General features: G+C 32.2%; 1 protein-coding gene across 1 annotated transcript in view; it reads left to right on the top strand.

Moving 5' to 3' along the window:
• LOC117502798 (uncharacterized threonine-rich GPI-anchored glycoprotein PJ4664.02-like) overlaps nt 1–17,658 on the top strand; it is a 41,855-nt gene that overhangs the window by 7,985 nt on the left and 16,212 nt on the right. The window contains exons 8-25 of the mRNA XM_034161908.1: nt 8,914–8,985; nt 10,390–10,461; nt 10,608–10,679; nt 11,277–11,348; nt 11,581–11,652; nt 12,624–12,695; nt 12,835–12,909; nt 13,061–13,132; nt 13,365–13,436; nt 13,601–13,648; nt 13,800–13,871; nt 14,104–14,175; nt 14,341–14,388; nt 14,540–14,611; nt 14,841–14,912; nt 16,975–17,046; nt 17,279–17,350; nt 17,583–17,654. Of these exons, the coding sequence (XP_034017799.1) occupies nt 8,914–8,985; nt 10,390–10,461; nt 10,608–10,679; nt 11,277–11,348; nt 11,581–11,652; nt 12,624–12,695; nt 12,835–12,909; nt 13,061–13,132; nt 13,365–13,436; nt 13,601–13,648; nt 13,800–13,871; nt 14,104–14,175; nt 14,341–14,388; nt 14,540–14,611; nt 14,841–14,912; nt 16,975–17,046; nt 17,279–17,350; nt 17,583–17,654 (1,251 nt within the window). The remainder of the gene's footprint in view (nt 1–8,913; nt 8,986–10,389; nt 10,462–10,607; nt 10,680–11,276; nt 11,349–11,580; nt 11,653–12,623; nt 12,696–12,834; nt 12,910–13,060; nt 13,133–13,364; nt 13,437–13,600; nt 13,649–13,799; nt 13,872–14,103; nt 14,176–14,340; nt 14,389–14,539; nt 14,612–14,840; nt 14,913–16,974; nt 17,047–17,278; nt 17,351–17,582; nt 17,655–17,658) is intronic.

Raw genomic sequence — 17,658 nt, 5'->3', positions numbered from 1 at the left:
ATGCAACATCACCCACAGCTGCACTGACAACTGCATTGACCTGTAAGTAAATGAGAGTAAGGGTAAAATTTGTTATTGTATGTCTGAAGAAGCTCAGTAATTCACCTTATCAATACTCATTGTATTTATGGAATCATTCCTGTTTTCACATTCAACCTTTGGAGACTTAACATCTGTTGCTACAACACTCACATCGACACCGACAACTGCACTTATCAGTAAGTGCTGAGAAATTAAATTAAATTGCTGTATGTTTGAAATAGTTGAATAATTCATCATAGTGTGCACACTATATATGTTGAATTATTGTATCTTTCAGACTCAACCAGCCTTCTGACACCAAACGTGAACATGACAACAGCTAAAACAACTCCAACAATAACTGAAATAACAAGTGAGTGATAAAGCGATCACTGCACTTACTACAATCTGCCTAACAATCCTGGCTGATTGACATAAAGAAGTTTCAACTAGATTCAAAGTTTGTTGCATGGATTTTAGACTTCCTTACACATGGGTCTTTTCAGATTCAACATCCATTGCTGCAACAGATTTGGACACTAAACAACCCACAACTATTCCACCAACTGTAATTATTACAAGTTAGTTTTTTTATGCTAAAGACCTGGCAAATACGATTCCCTGCTCTGGTTAAAATTGGTTTAAAATTTTGCTATATTTCAATTAAATTTTACTGTATCCAATGAAGTGTGCCATTTATTATACTCAGACAATACTTTCATTTCAGATTCAACATCTGTTTCTCCAACCAATGTGGACACTACATCTCCCTCAACTGACCTACCCACTGGAGTTACAAGTAAATTTTGATGATGATGAACTGGCAATTGAAATTGAAATTGATTTTAAATTTTAATATATTTCAGTTTAGTTTTGCTTTGTCCAGGGAAGTTTGCTCTTTATTATTTTATTCTATTTTATTTCATGCTATTTTATAGCACTGTGTTGTGTATTTTAGTACTATTTATTTATTGTAATTACTACATTTTAATTTTTAACTTGTTTTGAATTTGTACAGCACTTAGGTCAACCCCGGTTGTTTTAAATGTGCTCTATAGATAAAGTTTGAGTTGAGTTGAGTTTATTACACTCAGAATATACTGATAAATTTTTCATTTCAGATTCAACATCCATTCTGCCAACATTAGGCACAAGGCCTCCCACAAATGAGCTACCCACTTTAGTTCCAAGTAAGTTTTGATAACAAAGAACTGGAAAACCTGCTGCCTGCTGTAGTTAAAATTTGGTTGAAATTTGAATTAAATCAGATTTGCTTTGGAGCCACCCAGTTGAGTTTATCATTAATGTTGGTGGAAAAAAAATTAATAAAAATTGCTTTTCAGATACAACATCCTTTGCAACAACAGAACTGGACACATCACCTCTCACAACTGATCTGCCCACTGTAGTTATGAGTACGTATTTATGGTAAAGAATGGGCAAACACGATTCCCAGCTCTGGTTAAAACTGGTTTGAAATTTTACTGTATTTCAATTGAATTTTGCTCTGTCTAGTAAAATTTGCTGTTTATTACACTCAGAAAATACTGACTTTTTTAAAATTTCAGATTCAACATCTGTTTCTCCAACGGATCTGGCCACTGGAGTTACAAGTATGTTTTGATTCTGGAAACTGGAAAACCTGCTACCTGTGGTGGTTAAAAATAGTTTTAAATTGGAATGCAATCTATTTTAGTTTTCAGACACTCAGTGTAGTTTATCAATAATGTTAGTGGAAATTGTTTAATAAAATGTTATTTTCAGATACAACATCCATTACAACAGATTTGGACACAACACTTCCCACGTTTACACACACATATATATATATTTTTTATAAGCAAGTAGTGGCTAACATGATTCCCTGCATCCATTAAAATAGTTATTGTTTATTTCAGATTCAACATCGATGGCTACAACAGATTTGGGCCCTACATCTCCCACAACTGACTTACTCACTGGAGTTACAAGTAAATTTTGATGATTAAGAACTGGCAAATGAAAGTGATTTTAAATTTTCCTATATTTCAATTGAATTTTGCTGTATCCAGTGGAAGTGTGCCATTTATTATACTCAGACAATACTTTCATTTCAGATTCAACATCTGTTTCTTCAACCAATATGAACACTACATCTCCTTCAACTGACCTACCCACTGGAGTTACAAGTAAATCTTGATTATTAAGAACTGGCAAATGAAAGTGATTTTAAATTTTACTCTATTTCAATTGAATTTTGCTGTATCCAATGAAGTGTGCCATTTATTATACTCAGACAATACTTTCATTTCAGATTCAACAGCTGTTTCTTCAACCAATATGAACACTACATCTCCCTCAACTGACCTGCCCACTGGAGTTACAAGTAAATTTTGATGATGAACTGGCAATTGAAATTGAAATTGATTTTAAATTTTAATATATTTGAATTGAATTTTGCTTTGTCCAGGGAAGTTTGCTCTTTATTATTTTATTCTATTTTATTTTATGCTATTTTATAGCACTGTGTTGTGTATTTTAGTACTATTTATTTATTGTAATTCATACATTTTATTTTTTATGTTGTTTTGAATTTGTACAGCACTTTGGTCAACTCCGGTTGTTTTAAATGTGCTCTATAGATAAAGTTTGAGTTGAGTTGAGTTTATTACACTCAGAAAATACTAATAAATTTTTCATTTCAGATTCAACATCCATTCTGCCAACATTGGCCACAAAGCCTCCCACAACTGACCTACCCACTGGAGTTACAAGTAAATTTTGATGATTAAGAACTGGCAAATGAAATTGATTTTAAATTTTACTATATTTCAGTTTACCTTTGCTCTGTCCAGTGACGTTTGCCATTTATTACACCCAGAAAATACTGATAGATATTTCATTTCAGGTTCGACATCCATTGCAACAACAGAATTGGACACTACTCCCACAACTTATCTGGCCACCGGAGTTCCAAGTAAGTTTCGCAAATGAAAACCTAGAAAACTTGCTACCTGCTGTGGTTAAAATTCCGTTTAAATTTGATTGAAATAAAGTTTAGTTTTGAGCCATCCAGTAGAGTTTATCATTCATGTTGCTTCAGTCATTGGAGTTTACCATTAATTTATCTCAAGAAACACTGATAAATTGTTTATTTCAGATTCAACATCGATGGCTACAACAGATTTGGGCCCTACATCTCCCACAACTGACTTACTCACTGGAGTTACAAGTAAATTTTGATGATTAAGAACTGGCAAATGAAAGTGATTTTAAATTTTCCTATATTTCAATTGAATTTTGCTGTATCCAGTGGAAGTGTGCCATTTATTATACTCAGACAATACTTTCATTTCAGATTCAACATCTGTTTCTTCAACCAATATGAACACTACATCTCCTTCAACTGACCTACCCACTGGAGTTACAAGTAAATCTTGATTATTAAGAACTGGCAAATGAAATTGATTTTAAATTTTACTCTATTTCAATTGAATTTTGCTGTATCCAATGAAGTGTGCAATTTATTATACTCAGACAATACTTTCATTTCAGATTCAACATCTGTTTCTTCAACCAATATGAACACTACATCTCCCTCAACTGACCTACCCACTGGAGTTACAAGTAAATTTTGATGATGAACTGGCAATTGAAATTGAAATTGATTTTAAATTTTAATATATTTGAATTGAATTTTGCTTTGTCCAGGGAAGTTTGCTCTTTATTATTTTATTCTATTTTATTTTATGCTATTTTATAGCACTGTGTTGTGTATTTTAGTACTATTTATTTATTGTAATTCATACATTTTATTTTTTATGTTGTTTTGAATTTGTACAGCACTTTGGTCAACTCCGGTTGTTTTAAATGTGCTCTATAGATAAAGTTTGAGTTGAGTTGAGTTTATTACACTCAGAAAATACTAATAAATTTTTCATTTCAGATTCAACATCCATTCTGCCAACATTGGCCACAAAGCCTCCCACAACTGACCTACCCACTGGAGTTACAAGTAAATTTTGATGATTAAGAACTGGCAAATGAAATTGATTTTAAATTTTACTATATTTCAGTTTACCTTTGCTCTGTCCAGTGACGTTTGCCATTTATTACACCCAGAAAATACTGATAAATTTTTCATTTCAGGTTCGACATCCATTGCAACAACAGAATTGGACACTACTCCCACAACTTATCTGGCCACCGGAGTTCCAAGTAAGTTTCGCAAATGAAAACCTAGAAAACTTGCTACCTGCTGTGGTTAAAATTCCGTTTAAATTTGATTGAAATAAAGTTTAGTTTTGAGCCATCCAGTAGAGTTTATCATTCATGTTGCTTCAGTCATTGGAGTTTACCATTAATTTATCTCAAGAAACACTGATAAATTGTTTATTTCAGATTCAACATCGATGGCTACAACAGATTTGGGCCCTACATCTCCCACAACTGATCTGGCCACTGGAGGTACAAGTAAGTTTAATAATAAAAAAAAACTGGAAAAACTGCTACCTGCTGTGGTTAAAATTACATTGAAATTTGATTGAAATCAAGTTTAATTTTGAGCCATCCAGTAGAGTTTATCATTTATGTTGGTGTAAAAAATTTAATAAAAAGTGCTTTTCAGATACAACATCCATTGCAACAACAGAATTGGACACAATGCCTGTCATAACTGATCTACCCACTGTAGTTACAAGTAAGTTTTTATGGTAAAGAATTGGCAACATGATTCTCTGTTGTGGTTAAAACTGGTTTAGTTTATTTCAATTTAATTTTGCTCTGTCCAGTGAAGTTTACTTTTATTACACTCAATCAGATAGATAATTTTTTTTTCACTTTAGATTCAACATCCGTTACTCCAACTGATTTGGACACTACATCTCCCGCAACTGATCTGCCCACTGGAGTTACAAGTAAGTTTTGATAACAAAGAACTGGAAAACCTGCTGCCTGCAGTGGTTAAAATTAGTTTGAAATTTGAATGAAATCCGTTTTAATTTGGAGCCATCCAGTAGAGTTTATCATTAATGTTAGTGGAAACAAAAACCTGATAATATGTTCTTTTCAGATTCAACATCCATTGCAACAACAGATTTGGGTACAACACCTCTCACATTTGCAAGTCATTCTTTTTATAATAAAGTAGCTGCAAACATGATTTCCTGCTGTAAACATGATTCCCTGCTCAAATTTAAATTGGTTTAAAATGTTACAATATTTCAATTTCACATTACTTCAATCATTGGAGTTTACCATTAATTTTACTCAAGAAACACTAATAAATTGTTTATTTCAGATTCAACAACAGATTTGGATACAACACCTCTCACATTTACAAGTAATTTATTTTACAATAAAGTAGCTGCAAACATGATTCCCTGCTCAAGTTAAAATTGGTTTAAAATGTCACAATATTTCAATTTCACATTGCTTCAGTCATTGGAGTCTACCATTAATTTTACTCAAGAAATGCTGATAAATTGTTTTTTTCAGATTCAACATCGACATCAACAGATTTGGCTCCTACATCTCCCACAGCTGATCTGGCCACTGGAGTTACAAGTAAGTTTTGATAATAAAAAAAAACTGGAAAACCTGCCACCTGCTGTGGTTAAAATTATGTTGAAATTTGATTTAAATCAAGTTTAATTTTGAGGCATCCAGTAGAGTTTATCATTTATGTTAGTGTAAAAAATAAAAAAAAAGTGCTTTTCAGATACAACATCCATTCCAGCGACAGAATTGGACTCAACGCCTCTCACATCTGATCTACCCACTGTTGTTACGAGTAAGTTTTTATGGTAAAGAATTGGCAACACAATTCTCTGCAGTGGTTAAAATTGGTTTGAAAGTTTTACTATATTTCAGTTTAATTTTGCTCTGTCCAGTGAAGTTTACTTTTATTACACTCAATCAATACAGATACATTTTTTTTCACTTTAGATTCAACATCTGTTACTCCAACCGATTTGGATACTACATCTCCTGCAACTGATCTACCCACTGGAGTTACAAGTAAGTTTTGATAACAAAGAACTGGAAAACCTGCTGCCTGCAGTGGTTAAAATTAGTTTGAAATTTGAATGAATTTCATTTTAATTTGGAGCCATCTAGTAGAGTTTATCATTAATGTTAGTGGGAAAAAAAACCTGATAATATGTTCTTTTCAGATTCAACATCCATTGCAACAACAGATTTGGATACAACACCTCTCACATTTACAAGTAATTTATTTTCTAATAAAGTAACTGCAGACATGATTCCCTGCTCAAATTAAAATTGGTTTAAAATGTTACAATATTTCCAATTCTTGTTGCTTCATTCATTGGAGTTTACCATTAATTTATCTCAAGAAACACTGATAAATTGTTTATTTCAGATTCAACATCGATTGCTACAACAGATTTGGGCCCTACATCTCCCACAGCTCATCTGGCCACTGGCGTTACAAGTAAGCTTTAATAATAAAAAAAACTGGAAAAACTGCAACCTGCTGTGGTTAACATTAGTTTGGAATTTGAATGAATTCCATTTTAATTTGGAGCCATCCAGTAGAGTTTATCATTGTTAGTGGAAAAAAAAAACCTGATAATATTATGTTCTTTTCAGATTCATCCATTGCTACAACAGATTTGGATACAACACACCTCACATTTACAAGTAATTTCTTTTTATAATAAACTAGCTGCAAACATGATTCCCTGCTCAAATTAAAATTGGTTTAAAATGTTACAATAATTCAATTTTGTGTTGCTTCAGTCATTGGAGTTTACTATTAATTATCCTCAAGAAACACTGACTAATTCTTTATTTCAGATTCTACATCGATTGCTACATCAGATTTGGCCCCTACATCTCCCACAACTGATCTGGCCACTGGAGTAACAAGTAAGTTTGGATAAACTGGAAAATTGTTTAAAATTACATTGAAATTTGATTGAAATCAAGTTTAATTTTGAGCCATCCAGTAGAGTTTATCATTTATGTTAGTGGAAAAAAATTTAATAAAAAGTGCTTTTCAGATACAACATCCACTGCAACAACAGAATTGGACACAAGCCCTCTCACAACTGATCTACCCACTGGAGTTACAAGTAAGTTTTGAAAACAAAGAACTGGAAAACCTGGTGCCTGCAGTGGTTAAAATTAATTTGAAATTTGAATGAATTCCATTTTAATTTGGAGCCATCCAGTAGAGTTTATCATTAACGTTAGTGGGGAAAAAAAAAAACTGATATGTTCTTTTTGAGCCATCCAGTAGAGTTTATCATTTATGTTAGTGGAACAAAATTTAATAAAAAGTGCTTTTCAGATACAACATCCATTGCAACAACAGATTTGGATACAACACCTCTCACATTTGCAAGTAATTTCTTTTTATAATAAAGTAGCTGCAAACATGATTCCCTGCTCAAATTAAAATTGGTTTAAAATGTTACAATATTTCAATTTCATGTTGCTTCAGTCACTGGAGTTTACCATTAATTTTCCTCAAGAAACATTGATAAATTGTTTATTTCAGATTCAACATCGATTGCTACAACAGATTTGAACCCGACATCTCCCACAACTGATCTGGCCACTGGAGTTACAAGTAAGTTTTGATAATGAAGAACTGGAAAACCTGATACCTGTTGTGGTTAAAATTAGTTTGATATTTGAATGAAAACAATTTTGATTTTAAGCCTTTCAGTGGAGTTTATCAGTGATGTTAATGGAAAAATTTAATAAATTGTTCTTTTCAGATTCAACACCCATTGCAACAACAGAATTCGACACAACACCTCTCACAACTGATCAACCCACTGTAGTTACAAGTACGTTAAAAAATGGCAAACATGATTCCCTGCTCTGGTTAAAATTGGTTTGAAATGTTACTATTTTTCAATTTCATTTCAAGTGTGTTGTTTATTACCCTCAGACAATACTGATCATTTTCCATTTCAGATTCGACATCCGTTGCTCCAACAGATTTGAACACTACATCACCAACAACTGATCTATTCACTGGATTTACAAGTAATGTTTGATAATATAGAACTGGAAAACCTGCTATCCTGCTGTGATTATAATTAATTTAAAATTTCATCATCAATTTTCATTTGGAGCATCCAGTGGAGTTTATGAATAATGTTAATGGAAAAAAAGAATAAAATGTTCTTTTCAGATTCAACATCCAGTGCCACAGCAGATTTGGACACAACACTTCTCACAACTGGTCTACCCACTATAGTTACAAGTAAGATTTTATCATAAAGAATTGGCAAACATGATTCTCTTCTGTGGTTAAAAATGGTTTGAAATGTTATGGTATTTCAGTTTCATTTTGCTTCCTCCATTGGAGATTACTATTCATTTTCCTCAAAATACTGATAAATTGTTATTTTCAGATTCAACATCTATTCCCAGAACAGATTTGGACACGCCTCTCACAACTGTTCTACCCACTATAGTTACAAGTAAGATTTTATCATAAAGAATTGGCAAACATGATTCTCTTCTGTGGTTAAAAATGGTTTGAAATTTTATGGTATTTCAGTTTCATTTTGCTTCCTCCATTGGAGATTACCATTCATTTTCCTCAAAATACTGATAAATTGTTATTTTCAGATTCAACATCTATTCCCAGAACAGATTTGGACACGCCTCTCACAACTGTTCTACCCACTATAGTTACAAGTAAGATTTTATCATAAAGAATTGGCAAACATGATTCTCTTCTGTGGTTAAAATGGTTTGAAATTTTATGGTGTTTCAGTTTCATTTTGCTTCCTCCATTGGAAATTACCATTCATTTTCCTCAAACTACTTATATATTGTACTGTATTTATACTGTATGCTGTATTTTAGTTTATCATACATTTTACCGTTAATTTTCTATGAATAATGATGATAAATTGTTAATTTCAGATTCAACATCCATTCCAACACCAGATTTGGACACAACGCCTCTCACAACTGGTCTACCCACTGTAGTTACGAGTAAGTTTTCATAAGAAAGAAATGGCAAACATGACTCTCTGCTTGAGTTAACACTGTTTCGAAATTTTACTGTATTTCAGTTTATCATACATTTTACCGTTAATTTTTGATGAATAATGATGATAAATTGTTAATTTCAGATTCAACATCCATTCCCACAACAGATTTGGACACAACGCCTCTCACAACTGTTCTACCCACTATAGTTACAAGTAAGATTTTATCATAAAGAATTGGCAAACATGATTCTCTTCTATGATTAAAAATGGTTTGAAATTTTATGGTGTTTCAGTGTCATTTTGCTTCCTCCATTGGAAATTACCATTCATTTTCCTCAAACTACTGATATATTGTACTGTATTTATACTATATACTGTATTTTAGTTTATCATACATTTTACCGTTAATTTTGTATGAATAATGATGATAAATTGTTAATTTCAGATTCAACATCCATTCCAACACCAGATTTGGACACAACGCCTCTCACAACTGGTCTACCCGCTGTAGTTACAAGTAAGATTTTATCATAAAGAATTGGCAAACATGATTCTCTGCTTGAGTTAACACTGGTTCGAAATTTTACTGTATTTCAGTTTATCATACATTTTACCGTTAATTTTTGATGAATAATGATGATAAATTGTTTATCAGTTTCAACATCCATTCCCACAACAGATTTGGACACAACGCCTCTCACAACTGTTCTACCCACTATAGTTACAAGTAAGATTTTGTCATAAAGAATTGGCAAACATGATTCTCTTCTATGATTAAAAATGGTTTGAGATTTTATGGTATTTCAGTTTCATTTTGCTTCCTCCATTGGAGATTACTATTCATTTTCCTCAAAATACTGATAAATTGTTATTTTCAGATTCAACATCTATTCCCACAACAGATTTGGACACAACGCCTCTCACAACTGTTCTACCCACTATAGTTACAAGTAAGATTTTGTCATAAAGAATTGGCAAACATGATTCTCTTCTATGATTAAAAATGGTTTGAAATTTTATGGTGTTTCAGTTTCATTTTGCTTCCTCCATTGGAAATTACCATTCATTTTCCTCAAACTACTGATATATTGTACTGTATTTATACTGTATACTGTATTTTAGTTTATCATACATTTTACCGTTAATTTTCTATGAATAATGATGATAAATTGTTCATTTCAGATTCAACATCCATTCCAACAACAGATTTGGACACAACGCCTCTCACAACTGGTCTACCCGCTGTAGTTACAAGTAAGATTTTATCATAAAGAATTGGCAAAGATGATTCTCTTCTGTGGTTAAAATTGGTTTGAGATTTTATGGTATTTCAGTTTAATTTTGCTTCCTCCACTGGAGATTACTATTCATTTTCCTCAAAATACTGATAAATTGTTCTTTTCAGATTCAACATCCATTCCCACAACAGATTTGGACACAACGCCTCTCACAACTGGTCTATCCACTGTAGTTACGAGTAAGTTTTCATAAGAAAGAAATGGCAAACATGACTATGACTCTCTGCTTGAGTTAACACTGGTTCGAAATTTTACTGTATTTCAGTTTATCATACATTTTACCGTGAATTTTTGATGAATAATGATGATAAATTGTTAATTTCAGATTCAACATCCATTCCCACAACAGATTTGGACACAACGCCTCTCACAACTGGTCTACCCGCTGTAGTTACAAGTAAGATTTTATCATAAAGAATTGGCAAACATGATTCTCTTCTGTGGTTAAAAATGGTTTGAAATTTTATGGTATTTCAGTTTCATTTTGCTTCCTCCATTGGAGATTACTATTCATTTTCCTCAAAATACTGATAAATTGTTATTTTCAGATTCAACATCTATTCCCACAACAGATTTGGACACAATGCCTCTCACAACTGGTCTACCCACTGTAGTTACAAGTAAGATTTTATCATAAAGAATTGGCAAACATGATTCTCTTCTGTGGTTAAAAATGGTTTGAGATTTTATGGTATTTCAGTTTTATTTTGCTTCCTCCATTGGAGATTACTATTCATTTTCCTCAAAATACTGATAAATTGTTATTTTCAGATTCAACATCCATTCCAACACCAGATTTGGACACAACGCCTCTCACAACTGGTCTACCCACTGTAGTTACAAGTAAGATTTTATCATAAAGAATTGGCAAACATGATTCTCTTCTGTGGTTAAAAATGGTTTGAGATTTTATGGTATTTCAGTTTCATTTTGCTTCCTCCATTGGAGATTACTATTCATTTTCCTCAAAATACTGATAAATTGTTATTTTCAGATTCAACATCTATTCCCACAACAGATTTGGACACAACGCCTCTCACAACTGTTCTACCCACTATAGTTACAAGTAAGATTTTATCATAAAGAATTGGCAAACATGATTCTCTTCTATGATTAAAAATGGTTTGAAATTTTATGGTGTTTCAGTGTCATTTTGCTTCCTCCATTGGAAATTACCATTCATTTTCCTCAAACTACTGATATATTGTACTGTATTTATACTGTACACTGTATTTTAGTTTATCATACATTTTACCGTTAATTTTCTATGAATAATGATGATAAATTGTTCATTTCAGATTCAACATCCATTCCAACACCAGATTTGGACACAACGCCTCTCACAACTGGTCTACCCACTGTAGTTACGAGTAAGTTTTCATAAGAAAGAAATGGCAAACATGACTCTCTGCTTGAGTTAACACTGGTTCGAAATTTTACTGTATTTCAGTTTATCATACATTTTACCGTTAATTTTTGATGAATAATGATGATAAATTGTTAATATCAGTTTCAACATCCATTCCCACAACAGATTTGGACACAACACCTCTCACAACTGGTCTACCCACTATAGTTACAAGTAAGATTTTATCATAAAGAATTGGCAAAGATGATTCTCTTCTGTGGTTAAAAATGGTTTGAGATTTTGTGGTATTTCAGTTTCATTTTGCTTCCTCCATTGGAGATTACTATTCATTTTCCTCAAAATACTGATAAATTGTTCTTTTCAGATTCAACATCTATTCCCACAACAGATTTGGACACAACGCCTCTCACAACTGTTCTACCCACTATAGTTACAAGTAAGATTTTGTCATAAAGAATTGGCAAACATGATTCTCTTCTATGATTAAAAATGGTTTGAAATTTTATGGTGTTTCAGTTTCATTTTGCTTCCTCCATTGGAAATTACCATTCATTTTCCTCAAACTACTGATATATTGTACTGTGTTTATACTATATATTGTATTTTAGTTTATCATACATTTTACCGTTAATTTTCTATGAATAATGATGATAAATTGTTCATTTCAGATTCAACATCCATTCCAACACCAGATTTGGACACAACGCCTCTCACAACTGTTCTACCCACTATAGTTACAAGTAAGATTTTATCATAAGGAATTGGCAAACATGATTCTCTTCTATGATTAAAAATGGTTTGAAATTTTATGGTGTTTCAGTGTCATTTTGCTTCCTCCATTGGAAATTACCATTCATTTTCCTCAAACTACTGATATATTGTACTGTATTTATACTGTACACTGTATTTTAGTTTATCATACATTTTACCGTTAATTTTCTATGAATAATGATGATAAATTGTTCATTTCAGATTCAACATCCATTCCAACAACAGATTTGGACACAACGCCTCTCACAACTGGTCTACCCACTGTAGTTACGAGTAAGTTTCATAAGAAAGAAATGGCAAACATGACTCTCTGCTTGAGTTAACACTGGTTCGAAATTTTACTGTATTTCAGTTTATCATACATTTTACCGTTAATTTTTGATGAATAATGATGATAAATTGTTAATATCAGTTTCAACATCATCCATTCCCACAACAGATTTGGACACAACGCCTCTCACAACTGGTCTACCCGCTGTAGTTACAAGTAAGATTTTATCATAAAGAATTGGCAAAGATGATTCTCTTCTGTGGTTAAAAATGGTTTGAGATTTTGTGGTATTTCAGTTTCATTTTGCTTCCTCCATTGGAGATTACTATTCATTTTCCTCAAAATACTGATAAATTGTTCTTTTCAGATTCAACATCTATTCCCACAACAGATTTGGACACAACGCCTCTCACAACTGTTCTACCCACTATAGTTACAAGTAAGATTTTGTCATAAAGAATTGGCAAACATGATTCTCTTCTATGATTAAAAATGGTTTGAAATTTTATGGTGTTTCAGTTTCATTTTGCTTCCTCCATTGGAAATCACCATTCATTTTCCTCAAACTACTGATATATTGTACTGTATTTATACTATATACTGTATTTTAGTTTATCATACATTTTACCGTTAATTTTCTATGAATAATGATGATAAATTGTTCATTTCAGATTCAACATCCATTCCAACACCAGATTTGGACACAACGCCTCTCACAACTGGTCTACCCACTGTAGTTACGAGTAAGTTTTCATAAGAAAGAAATGGCAAACATGACTCTCTGCTTGAGTTAACACTGGTTCTAAATTTTACTGTATTTCAGTTTATCATACATTTTACCGTTAATTTTTGATGAATAATGATGATAAATTGTTAATATCAGTTTCAACATCCATTCCCACAACAGATTTGGACACAACGCCTCTCACAACTGGTCTACCCGCTGTAGTTACAAGTAAGATTTTATCATAAAGAATTGGCAAAGATGATTCTCTTCTGTGGTTAAAATTGGTTTGAGATTTTGTAGTATTTCAGTTTCATTTTGCTTCCTCCATTGGAGATTACTATTCATTTTCCTCAAAATACTGATAAATTGTTCTTTTCAGATTCAACATCTATTCCCACAACAGATTTGGACACAACGCCTCTCACAACTGTTCTACCCACTATAGTTACAAGTAAGATTTTGTCATAAAGAATTGGCAAACATGATTCTCTTCTATGATTAAAAATGGTTTGAAATTTTATGGTGTTTCAGTTTCATTTTGCTTCCTCCATTGGAAATTACCATTCATTTTCCTCAAACTACTGATATATTGTACTGTATTTATACTATATACTGTATTTTAGTTTATCATACATTTTACCGTTAATTTTCTATGAATAATGATGATAAATTGTTCATTTCAGATTCAACATCCATTCCAACACCAGATTTGGACACAACGCCTCTCACAACTGGTCTACCCACTGTAGTTACGAGTAAGTTTTCATAAGAAAGAAATGGCAAACATGACTCTCTGCTTGAGTTAACACTTGTTTGAAATTTTACTATATTTCAGTTTATCATACATTTTACCGTTAATTTTGTGATGAATAATGATGATAAATTGTTAATTTCAGTTTCAAAATCCATTCCCACAACAGATTTGGACACAACGCCTCTCACAACTGGTCTACCCGCTGTAGTTACAAGTAAGATTTTATCATAAAGAATTGGCAAACATGATTCTCTTCTGTGGTTAAAAATGGTTTGAGATTTTATGGTATTTCAGTTTCATTTTGCTTCCTCCATTGGAGATTACTATTCATTTTCCTCAAAATACTGATAAATTGTTCTTTTCAGATTCAACATCTATTCCCACAACAGATTTGGACACAACGCCTCTCACAACTGTTCTACCCACTATAGTTACAAGTAAGATTTTATCATAAAGAATTGGCAAACATGATTCTCTTCTATGATTAAAAATGGTTTGAAATTTTATGGTGTTTCAGTTTCATTTTGCTTCCTCCATTGGAAATTACCATTCATTTTCCTCAAACTACTGATATATTGTACTGTATTTATACTATATATTGTATTTTAGTTTATCATACATTTTACCGTTAATTTTCTATGAATAATGATAAATTGTTCATTTCAGATTCAACATCCATTCCAACACCAGATTTGGACACAACGCCTCTCACAACTGGTCTACCCACTGTAGTTACGAGTAAGTTTTCATAAGAAAGAAATGGCAAACATGACTCTCTGCTTGAGTTAACACTGGTTCGAAAGTTTACTGTATTTCAGTTTATCATACATTTTACCGTTAATTTTTGATGAATAATGATGATAAATTGTTAATATCAGTTTCAACATCCATTCCCACAACAGATTTGGACACAACGCCTCTCACAACTGGTCTACCCGCTGTAGTTACAAGTAAGATTTTATCATAAAGAATTGGCAAAGATGATTCTCTTCTGTTGTTAAAAATGGTTTGAGATTTTGTGGTATTTCAGTTTCATTTTGCTTCCTCCATTGGAGATTACTATTAATTTTCCTCAAAATACTGATAAATTGTTCTTTTCAGATTCAACATCTATTCCCACAACAGATTTGGACACAATGCCTCTCACAACTGGTCTACCCACTATAGTTACAAGTAAGATTTTATCATAAAGAATTGGCAAACATGATTCTCTTCTGTGGTTAAAAATGGTTTGAGATTTTATGGTATTTCAGTTTCATTTTGCTTCCTCCATTGGAGATTACTATTCATTTTCCTCAAAATACTGATAAATTGTTCTTTTCAGATTCAAAATCTATTCCCACAACAGATTTGGACACAATGCCTCTCACAACTGGTCTACCCGCTGTAGTTACAAGTAAGATTTTATCATAAAGAATGGGCAAACATGATTCTCTTCTGTGGTTAAAAATGGTTTGAGATTTTATGGTATTTCAGTTTCATTTTGCTTCCTCCATTGGAAATTACCATTCATTTTCCTCAAACTACTGATATATTGTACTGTATTTATACTATATACTGTATTTTAGTTTATCATACATTTTACCGTTAATTTTCTATGAATAATGATGATAAATTGTTCATTTCAGATTCAACATCCATTCCAACAACAGATTTGGACGCAACGCCTCTCACAACTGGTCTATCCACTGTAGTTACGAGTAAGTTTTCATAAGAAAGAAATGGCAAACATGACTCTCTGCTTGAGTTAACACTGGTTCGAAATTTTACTGTATTTCAGTTTATCATACATTTTACCGTTAATTTTTGATGAATAATGATGATAAATTGTTAATTTCAGTTTCAACATCCATTCCCACAACAGATTTGGACACAACGCCTCTCACAACTGGTCTACCCGCTGTAGTTACAAGTAAGATTTTATCATAAAGAATTGGCAAAGATGATTCTCTTCTGTTGTTAAAAATGGTTTGAGATTTTGTGGTATTTGTTTCATTTTGCTTCCTCCATTGGAGATTACTATTAATTTTCCTCAAAATACTGATAAATTGTTCTTTTCAGATTCAACATCTATTCCCACAACAGATTTGGACACAATGCCTCTCACAACTGGTCTACCCGCTGTAGTTACAAGTAAGATTTTATCATAAAGAATTGGCAAACATGATTCTCTTCTGTGGTTAAAAATGGTTTGAAATTTTATGGTGTTTCAGTGTCATTTTGCTTCCTCCATTGGAAATTACCATTCATTTTCCTCAAACTACTGATATATTGTACTGTATTTATACTGTACACTGTATTTTAGTTTATCATACATTTTACCGTTAATTTTCTATGAATAATGATGATAAATTGTTCATTTCAGATTCAACATCCATTCCAACACCAGATTTGGACGCAACGCCTCTCACAACTGGTCTATCCACTGTAGTTACGAGTAAGTTTTCATAAGAAAGAAATGGCAAACATGACTCTCTGCTTGAGTTAACACTGGTTCGAAATTTTACTGTATTTCAGTTTATCATACATTTTACCGTTAATTTTTGATGAATAATAATGATAAATTGTTAATATCAGTTTCAACATCCATTCCCACAACAGATTTGGACACAACACCTCTCACAACTGGTCTACCCACTATAGTTACAAGTAAGATTTTATCATAAAGAATTGGCAAAGATGATTCTCTTCTGTGGTTAAAAATGGTTTGAGATTTTGTGGTATTTCAGTTTCATTTTGCTTCCTCCATTGGAGATTACTATTCATTTTCCTCAAAATACTGATAAATTGTTCTTTTCAGATTCAACATCTATTCCCACAACAGATTTGGACACAACGCCTCTCACAACTGTTCTACCCACTATAGTTACAAGTAAGATTTTGTCATAAAGAATTGGCAAACATGATTCTCTTCTATGATTAAAAATGGTTTGAAATTTTATGGTGTTTCAGTTTCATTTTGCTTCCTCCATTGGAAATTACCATTCATTTTCCTCAAACTACTGATATATTGTACTGTATTTATACTATATATTGTATTTTAGTTTATCATACATTTTACCGTTAATTTTCTATGAATAATGATGATAAATTGTTCATTTCAGATTCAACATCCATTCCAACACCAGATTTGGACACAACGCCTCTCACAACTGTTCTACCCACTATAGTTACAAGTAAGATTTTATCATAAAGAATTGGCAAACATGATTCTCTTCTATGATTAAAAATGGTTTGAAATTTTATGGTGTTTCAGTGTCATTTTGCTTCCTCCATTGGAAATTACCATTCATTTTCCTCAAACTACTGATATATTGTACTGTATTTATACTGTACACTGTATTTTAGTTTATCATACATTTTACCGTTAATTTTCTATGAATAATGATGATAAATTGTTCATTTCAGATTCAACATCCATTCCAACACCAGATTTGGACACAACGCCTCTCACAACTGGTCTACCCACTGTAGTTACGAGTAA

Source organism: Thalassophryne amazonica, chromosome 21 (genome assembly GCF_902500255.1).
Source record: "Thalassophryne amazonica chromosome 21, fThaAma1.1, whole genome shotgun sequence".
In the NCBI taxonomy this organism is placed as follows: Eukaryota; Metazoa; Chordata; class Actinopteri; order Batrachoidiformes; family Batrachoididae; genus Thalassophryne; species Thalassophryne amazonica.
This window is presented reverse-complemented; position numbering and strand designations above follow the sequence as displayed.